The 10,089-nt window shown below is 41.8% G+C and overlaps 1 protein-coding gene across 2 annotated transcripts in view; it reads left to right on the plus strand.

Annotated features, from left to right (window-relative positions):
* LOC110679839 (zinc finger protein Xfin-like) overlaps positions 1-9,853 on the plus strand; it is a 37,526-nt gene extending 27,673 nt beyond the window's left edge. For both annotated transcript variants that reach the window (XM_021855647.1, XM_021855648.1), the window contains 6 exons: positions 7,764-7,934; positions 7,997-8,170; positions 8,252-8,470; positions 8,528-8,710; positions 8,954-9,601; positions 9,655-9,853. In XM_021855647.1, coding sequence (XP_021711339.1) covers positions 7,764-7,934; positions 7,997-8,170; positions 8,252-8,470; positions 8,528-8,710; positions 8,954-9,601; positions 9,655-9,768 — 1,509 coding nt within the window. In that variant the 3' untranslated portion in view covers positions 9,769-9,853. The remainder of the gene's footprint in view (positions 1-7,763; positions 7,935-7,996; positions 8,171-8,251; positions 8,471-8,527; positions 8,711-8,953; positions 9,602-9,654) is intronic.
* The last annotated feature ends 236 nt before the right edge of the window (positions 9,854-10,089 follow it).

The raw sequence follows: 10,089 nt of genomic DNA on the forward strand, positions 1-10,089 counted from the left end.
TACTAAAATCAACATTTCTTTAAAATTTTGTTCAATTTTTCGCATGAGCGGTTATTGGAACACACACAAATTCCTAGTGGCCCAATAACCGCTCACGAGGTCTTATGTTTTCAATATAAAGAATTATTTTATCAAATGAAAATAATGTCAGACGACTTCATTTGAAAGTTGTTAATATTGCTAGAATATATCCGTTCGAAAAATGTTGACTTTTGACACGAAAAATCAATTTTTACACTAGTGAGCGGAAATAGGGGCATGAGCGGATACTGGTACACTGATGGTACGAAGAATAACTCTTTGCCTTTTGAATGCGGCTTAAAGAGTTTCAATGGGACGTGTAATCACAGAGATATGGACAGAACACTTTTGTATGTTTTTTAGGGGGTGAACCCAAACTTTTGCACGGGAGTGTAATTTCTACAAATAAGAAAGTTAGTTACACAATTTCTATGAAAATGTGGTCCACCCTAATTTTCAATAATACCAAACAAAGGACCTTACTAATACAAACAACTTTGTAGAAGACCGTTTTTGTCTAATGTTTCATTCTAAAGCTCAAAAATGCATCTTTCCGCGTAAAACTGATTCCTGGACCATAGTGCACTGGAACACCAGGTTCCGTACTGCAATATCAGGACCCACACTTAAACCCCAGAATCCACAATGAAATCCCATGGAAATCCTCGGACTCATATTAAAATGCTAGGATCCACACTGGTATCCATACTGGAATGCTTGGATCCACACTGAAATATCAGAATCCACACTTGAATCCCAACATCAGCCCTATAATTCCAGGACCAATACTGAAATCCTAGGATCCACAATCCTGGTATTTTTGATTTACACTGGAACACGAGGATCCACACTGGAATTGCACGGTCAACGCTACAAGCTTAGAATCCATACCTGAATACCAGGATCCATACTGTAACAACGTGATTCATACTGGAACCCCAGCATCCTCACTGGATTCCCAGGATATTAAAATAAAATATTAAAATCCTAGGGACACACACTTGAATATCAGTATCCATATTGGAATCTAAGGATCTATATTGGAATTTCCGCATTCACATTAAAATCCCAGAATTAACATCGAAATCCTACGATCCACGCTACAATGGCTGGATCTACACTGGAATCCCAGGATCCACACTGAAATCGCAAGACCCATACTGTACTGATCCCTTCGAAAGATGGCGTCTTCGGCAGATTTTTTCAGTAGCTCAAAGGCTTCATTTAGGCCCTGAAATTAGAGATTGAAATAATGATAGCCCTTGAGCTACTGAATAACTTTGCCGAAGACGCCAGCTTTCTAAGTGGTCAGGTTCTTGAAATATCCGTAAAAAATATTGTAGGCTCCGGATTGAAGGAAGACGAGGTATTTGTAAGGAACAAAGTATATTTGTGTGCTTCTTCTTTGGAGGTCTAACTGATAATAATCAAAGAACAGAATTTAAAATAATGACATAAGGTTAGCAAAGCCTACTGCTCTGCTACATCTCCCCTTTTAGAATATGTCGTATGGGGCCAACCAAACTGGCAACTTCTTGCAGCGAAGCGGTCGTGGTTCAACATCGGTATCAACGGATGGCTCTTGTCCAGTCGCTTCATCTGGTTGGATCTCATCAGGTTCGGCAACAGCTATCGCTTCAGGGTGGACCAGTTCAGGTGTATTACATCGTAAGCGGTCATCATTTGCTGAAGTGGTTGCTAAAACTTCAGGAACTGGTACGACATCGAGTCCAGGAGGGAAGGTTTCTTCTTCTAGGTCATCTGTTTCGATATGGGTGTAATCTTGATGTTCTTGTAGGAGGATTTGCCATGGAAGATTAACTGGTTGAGCAACGGATGGTTCTTTGGCTTCATATCGTTCACGTAGCTGATTAGTGTGTGACCGAATAAGCTTCTCACGGAATCCGAGATGCAGGAACACGTTGTAGTTGACTGAACCTTTCCGCTCTACAATCCGTCCAGGAATCCAGGATTTCTTGTTGTTGCTGTGGTACTCGGCGTACACCAGATCTCCAGGTTGAAACTCACGTTTGATAGCACCGTGTCTTCTGTTGAACTGCAGATACTGTTGATCATTACTGCTCGTAGGTGTTCGAACGGGCTTCTTCAAGAGGTCCAAAGTCGTCCGGGCTGGTCTACCAAGAAACAGTTCTGCTGGAGACTTCGTCTGCGGACTGCACTTATTCGGTGTATTGCGGTATACAAACAGGAAGGTTTGAAGATGCTGTAGTGTGGTACCGTCTTTGTCGACTATGTGTCCGAGAAACTTGATTTGGGGAACGGCGAACTTGCATTTTTCAATGTTGTTGTCATATTCTCGAATTCCCTCAAGGACAGCATACAGGCTACGGTCATGTTCTTCCTTGGTCTTGCCAGCGATGAAAATATCGTCCAGATAAGGTTTCACTCCAGGTATTCCGGCAACCATGCTATCGATGATACGTTGAAAAGCTCCTGGGGCTGATTTGACTCCTGGCGGTAGGCGGTTATACTGGAACAAGCCTCGATGTGTGTTAACCGTAAGCAGCTTTCTTGATGATTCCTCAACTTCTACTTGTAGATAGGCATCTGACAAGTCCAGGTGGGTGAAAAACCGTGCTCCGGATAGTTCAGCGAACAGATCATCAGGATGCGGAAGAGGGTGCCGGTCAGATTCGAGAGCGTCGTTCAAGCCAGTGGAATAGTCACCGCATACACGGACAGAGACATTATCTGCCTTCCGTACGACGACTATCGGTGCCGCCCAATCTGAAAATTGCACTGGTGAAATTATACCTTTGTCGTGGAGCCGCTGGAGTTCTGCTTCCACCTTCGGAAGTGCCGCGTAGGCCACCGGTCGCTTCGGACAGTACACCGGACGTGCGTCTTGCTTCGGGTACAGCTTAATTTTCGCTTTCGTGCATCGGCCCAGCGTACTCTTGAACACTTCTGGACACTTCTGCTTGAGCTGCTTTGTAAAATCTTCAGGACGCTGCTGGATTGCATTGACAAGACTGTTGATTGGAATGGACCAAAGATCGAACAGGTCCATGGTTTCAATTCCCAGCACGTTCAATTCAGGATTGTTTGAAATGAAAATGCGCCCTGACTTGCTCACAGCAAGACCTCCGGTGTGAAATTCTGCTAGAAGCTTGAGATTATCTCCAGAGGCGGTGATTGCTTGATTCGGCAGTTCTCCGAGTCGCTGGTTGTCCTATTTTGATCCAGTTTTCTTCCGAAATGACTGTGATGTCCGATGCCGAATCATGTTGAAGCTTGACCGGTACTCCGTTGAGTTCCACTGTGACGAATTTGCGCTTGCTTTCCACGTTCCGGATTGCGAAAATTCCTTTTGTCTTCAGATTTTCCTTTGGCTTGAAGTGGAATGGCTTTGGTTTGGTTTTGTCGTTTGAGCAGTACCCTTCTTTGTGGCCTTTCTGCTTGCACTTGGTGCAGGTGTGACTGGAGAACGGGTAAAAGCGAGTGTAATGTATTTCACCGCATTTCCAGCAAGGCGTCTTGGGGGTCTTGGCTTTCTTCGGGTTTGAATCTTTATGGTTCCGAGTGATGGCGTTGATGTTGAAATGAAAATGCGCCCTGACTTGCTCACAGCAAGACCTTCGATGTGAAATTCTGCTAGAAGCTTGAGATTATCTCCAGAGGCGGTGATTGCTTGATTCGGCAGTTCTCCGAGTCGCTGGTTGTCCTATTTTGATCCAGTTTTCTTCCGAAATGACTGTGATGCCCGTGTGAAGCAGATGAAACAGTTAAGAGCACCTCTCGACAATCTGCTCAAGAAAGACGCCCACTGGAATTGGACATCCGAGTGTCAACAATCATTCGACAAATTCAAGGTAATTCTTTGTTCGAATCTGCTCCTGACCCATTTTGATCCAGCCAAGGAAATCATTGTCGCGGCGGACGCATCCAAGTATGGACTTGGGGCCGTAATCATGCACCGTTTTCCAACCGGCGAAATCAAAGCTATCTAACGACCAGTTCAAGGCTCTCCAGTTCATTTGCGGTCTGCAATCACCACGCGATGCCGATATTTGTGCCAGGTTGATCTCCAAGCTAGAAGCTGAAGAATCAGCCCCGGCACGGCCAGATGGTCCAAGTACTATCACTTTGGAAAATCTGGTGGAGGAGTGTCATCGTATTGTTAACCTGAAGCACGATACTCAAATGGTCGAGAACAAGAATAGCAAGACCATCAACGCCATCACTCGGAACCATAAAGATTCAAACCCGAAGAAAGCCAAGACCCCCAAGACGCCTTACTGGAGAACGGGTAAAAGCGAGTGTAGTGCATTTCAGATCCTTCGCCGCCACACGCCGTTCTCTTGCATGCCGCCGAAGATCGTCCTTAGCACTCGGCGTTCGAAAACCCCAAGAGCTTGCAAGTCCTCCTTGAGCATAGTTCACGCCTCATGCCCATAGAGGACTACCGGTCTTATGAGCGTTTTGTACATCGTACATTTGGTGCGGGGGTGAATCTTTCTTGACCGCAGTTTCTTCTGGAGCCCATAGTAGGCACGACTTCCGCTGATGATGCGCCTTCGTATTTCCCGACTAACATTGTTGTCAGCCGTCAACAAGGATCCGAGGTAAACGAACTCGTCCACCACCTCGAAGGTATCCCCGTCTATCGTAACACTGCTTCCTAGGCGGGCCCTGTCGCGCTCAGTTCCGCCAACCAGCATGTACTTTGTTTTCGACGCATTCACCATTAGCCCGACTCTTGTTGCTTCGCGTTTCAGGCGGGTGAACAAATCTGCCATCGTTTCATATTTTCTCCCAATAATATCCATGTCGTCCGCGAAGCAAACAAATTGTCCAGATCTCGTGAAAATCGTGCCTCGACTGTTAAGTCCGGCTCTCCGCATGACACCTTCGAGCGCAATATTGCACAACAGGCACGAAAGTCCGTCGCCCTGTCGTAGTCCCCGCCGAGACTCGAACGAACTGGAGTGTTCGCCCGAGATCTTCACGCAGTTTTGCACACCGTCCATCGTTCCTCTGATCAATCTTGTGAGCTTCCCGGGAAAGCTGTTCTATTCAGGTGTTCATCGTAGTGCTGCTTCCACCTTTCGATCACCTCGCGTCCGTCCGTCAAGATGCTTCCATCCTTATCCCTTTGCATCATGAATAACTTTTGATGAGTTGGTAGAGAAATACCTAGTTGACGATTAAGATCTTCGAAACATTTCGAGTAGGGTACTAATGGATTCCTGGCAAGGTTCTTGGCTAGATGCTTGCTAGATTCATGGAAAATTTTTGATTTGGAAGTTCTTTCAGAGAGATCACTAAACAGATCATTAGTAGATTGCTAAAAAGGTTTTTAGTAGGTTCTAGAAATGATCCTTACCTTTTTTGTTTGACATTCTTAGTAGATTCGTAGAGGTTGGCGACAAGCCGAGCCAAAAAAATATTGGGCATATTTATTGTGAGATATTTTGATATCCTGTACAGATTCATTAAGAATTTCGTTTGAAGGATTTGTGGAATGAATTATAATACTAAATCTTGATGAAGCCTCGTCTTGATTAGTAGTTGGACTAGTCGTTGATCTATGGCAAAGTTTTTATGAGGCGCCCGACGATATTGCGTATGGATTTCTGCATATTTACAGCAAATTATTCCATTCATCCTCAACGAATTTTTTGTAAGATATTTCATGATTTTTGGTAAGATCTTTGATGGATCAATAAATATCATATAATTATCTTTAGGTATTTTTGGTCAAATTTGGTTAAGTTCTTGACGAGATTCTTAGATAGATCTTTGATAGAATTCTTGGGAGGGGCAATTTTCGATCTACGTTAATCAACTTCATAGGAGAACAATAAAATGTATTTGAAGATATAGTTTCTTTTAAAACATTGGATTCAAACTGAGTTTCACAAATCATAAATTTCTCAAGGAACAAGCCATTGGCAATGTCTAACGCCTAATTCTTCGAAGGTAATGGATTGCCTCTTTTATGAAATATAGTCTAAAGTTAGAAACACAGAGAAGTCATTTGTTAATATTTTTCCAACATCTCTCTCAACTTCCTATGAATTCTAATGAATACATAGTGTTTTAGATGTTCAATAAATAATTTATATATTTTTGTCCAAAAATATATAAAGCATAAAGCATACAGTATTTAATAAATTTATTTAAAAATAGTTTATAAGTAAAGAAGTTAGTTCAAGTTCTAATGATAAAAAAAACTAAATAAATAAAATAGTTTATAAGTAAAAAGGTTAGTTCAAGTTCTACAAATTTGAACATTTTTTTATGATAAAAAAAAAAACAAAATATCAAGTCCCAAGATCATTTTGCCATCAGTTTTTTTTTATGTTTTGGATAACCGGGAAAAATCCGGGAATTGAAAAATTGATTTTGAATGGACACCCTGTTTTATCGCATTATAAAGGGCCATTTTGTGAACAAAAACGGTTGAGTATTGTTCTTAAAAAGAATCTCGAGGAGTACATTTTCGTTTGGTGTCGATAGATTTCTTCGTTGTAAATGATAGCATATAAATCAGCTGTTGTATAAGGTACAACCACAGATAACAGACGTTGAAGTCCGATTGTTAAACTGTGTAAGACAATGGGTCATTAAAATAACCAAAACGGCCGCTATGGAAAGCATAGATAGCGCCACCGTAGCCTTGTGTGTTTGACAGAACAGCAATGCTGTCACAATGTTAAATCCCATTTACAGTGGCGCCTTTGTTTTGACGCGGTGAACACTTGCAAAAACTACCTTCAATGATCCATTAACGGTAATTTTGAGTAGCAACATCGTTGTGGCGCTGTCATCGCTGAGTTCCCATGACGATGTCAGTGGTGAATATGACATTTTTCAAGATACTGATATTCACCACTGATTGACGCTATTCGTTGTGTGGCGGCGTTAGTGATGGCAAGGAGTTTCTATTTGGATATTTACACAGGTTTTCATAAAATTTTTATTCTAGCATAAACATCTGTTATCTGTGGTACAACAGTACGACAGCCCGAAGGTTAAAAGAACAGCTTCCATTGATTGATGCAATTAGCACGCGCGCTGTGAGGGCACCGAACTACCCTCGTTCAAGGTAGAAATGCGACTGTCTAACTGACACTCAGAATGTTACCAGCCAGGTGAACACGTGGTATGCGAAGTGAGGATCTATATATCGACATAGGCTCTACCACAGTAACGCAAGACGAGCGTGGTGATGCCAGAAAGAGCTGCTGACAAAATAGATAAAAAAAATGAACTATTTTACGCTTACAGCGAAACCTAGTGGAAGAAATCTGAATGAAAAAACCTGTCATTAGACTGTCCATAAGCTATTTCACAAAATGCCGAAGATACATTCCTTCCATTTTGTCTGAAAACATAACAGAATTCATAAAAGTAGGAACTCAATATAGAAGACTGGGTGTTCGAAGCTTCTGATTTCAAAATAGATCACTGGGCGTTAATAGATTAAGGTGTGATAGGAACAAAAAAAAAAGATTTGCACAGTTAGGTGCTAGTGGTTCGTGTACTGGCTACGATCTACTCACCTGACGGCTTTCTTAGTTAGATGGTCAGTACTCCAGCAATTCCCTATAAATCTTACCGAGAAAAACAACTATAAATGTTGCCAGGGTAGGCGCCGTTATCGTTCATTACTAATGACTATTAGATCCGTCCAACTCGATGAACATTGCGATGTTGCGTTGCGGATGAAATCCATAGAAAATTTCTTGGTCAACCTAAAACCCATCTCGTTCCAGATGGTTTGCCACACAGAACCGGCGTTCCAGTGTTCGCATTGCTTGAAAAAGTTTCACCATGCGAAATCCTACAAGCAACATATGAATTATCATTCGAAATTTGAACTAGACTTCCCTGAGCCGACGAGTTCCAGTCAGCAAGCAGAGGTCATCGATAAGAAAGTTGAGCAGGTTTGTAGAACATATCTATTTATTTGCAACGGAAGAATTTATATTTTCGTTCAACTTTTCAGGACATTCAACCCACGAAATCATCGAACAATAAACTGCAATCAATGACTTGGTGCGTGAAATGCGAAAAAAGTATTGCGGATTTGAATCGTCACAATTATTTCATACACAAGCCCACAGCGTGCAAAATATGTGGAATTATTTTTCCGGGAAAACAGAAGACTTTGAACCACGAGGTGAGTTGATGAATATGATTGAATGTTTCAATACCCATGTGATGAGCCACGTGACAATCATCCTTTTCATCTGAATTTTAGATGGAAAAGCACATGGCGCCGAAGATGAAATGTCCCCATTGTCCTAAAACGTTCCAAAAGAAACTGTTGCTGCGTCGTCATTTGGATCATCATTTGAATTATCATTGGAAATATAGTAAAGTTGATGACAACCAAGAGCCCACGGCAAACCATCCGAGCAATTTATGCACTATTTGTGGGCAAACATTCGCCAATCTGATTGAGCTGAGGAATCATCAGGTAAGTAGTGTGGACTTAGAACGGGTCAAACAAAACCTAGCCTTTTCTTGTTCGCAGATCGTGAAACACACATTCTCTGAGGAGGATCAGTCAAAGCCATTGGTCAACTGTAAAGAATGCGACAAAGGATGTGATGATGAGAAATCACTACAGACTCACCACAGAGAATGTCATTTACCAATAGAGTGCGATATTTGCGGAGCTACCAATGCCGGTAAACGCAGGGCCGTTTATCATAAGGTGAGAACATTGCTCAGATTTGGATGAAAAAACTGAATATTGGAATTTAATCACGATAACAAGCAGACTAAGAAAAAAGTGACGTTGGTTAAAATAGAGATCTTCCATCGAAAATTGATACAGTTGTTAGAGACTTGCGTTGAAATAAAGAGAGATCTGCTACCAGCCCTAAACGATTGTAGTCGTAGTCCTACATACGTAAAAAGTTATCACTAAAAATAACTAATTTCTTATACTTCCCAGTTAATGAAACACAGCGAACCTGCACTGCAATGCCCGCGGTGTCCGAAAAAGTTCCATTTGAAGCTTTCCTTACAGCGCCATGTGGATGCGCATATAAAGCGAAAAGAGATGACCAATCACAGTTTATCGGAATCTCTTGGTCAAACTGACTCCAGCGATACGGTACCTACTGAAGAGCTCGAGCTACCGGAACATCCGAATGAGGATCCAATTTTTGTCAAATATGAAACTCCAATGGATCAAGAAGAGGAGTCCAATGATCGAAGCGATCAAGGGACTGATTTTACCAATACTGTGTTCGTTAAGGAGGATCCCGAGCTACAGCAATACCCAGTTGAAGAAGTTCCGCATCTCATCAAAGTAGAACCCAATCTAAGCGATCAGGAAGCTGATCAAACTGACCGCATCAAAGAAGGAAGCGCTTCGGGGAACTCCAACCCAACTGTGTCCACAAGTGCTATGAAAAATCCGCCAAAATGTGTTATGAAACAGATGAAACCAGCAGCAGGATATGTGGCTTGTACGCAATGTGAGCGACATGTTCTAGAACGAAATCTAACGAAACACATGACACTTCTTCACAAGCCGATCACGTGTACTATATGTGGAGCGATTATCATCGGACAAAATCAACTTATGTATCATAAGGTTAGTAATTTGATTAACTTCAAATGTAAGCTCTGAAATATTTGCTTTTACAGTTGACAAAACATTCGGAGCCTCGGTTAGATTGCCCTCACTGTGAAAAGAAGTTTTATTACAAGTCGATGTATCAGCGTCACATGAAGATACATACGAAATCCGCTGCCTCCTGACTCCAATGCTGAGTAACGACATCACTAGTATCTAAGTTTCTCATGTATTTTTTAAAATAAAAGGATATTTACGCGAATCTACTTAGAATATGTTTTATCACTTCAAGAGAATGAATCTTTTTACAGTGAAAGGCGGGAAAAGAAGGGTCACTGAACACCATGAAGAACAGTTAAGTTGAAAAGCAGGAACATTGCTATGGTGGTATCCCAGTTATACCAAATGGTCATCATGCCAAACGACATTATTCCCAATAGTTACTCAGAGTTGGATATAAATATGCCAGATCGCTTTATTATAAACGACTGACTCCATGCCTTATG

This window comes from Aedes aegypti, chromosome 3 (assembly GCF_002204515.2).
Source record: "Aedes aegypti strain LVP_AGWG chromosome 3, AaegL5.0 Primary Assembly, whole genome shotgun sequence".
NCBI lineage: Eukaryota > Metazoa > Arthropoda > Insecta > Diptera > Culicidae > Aedes > Aedes aegypti.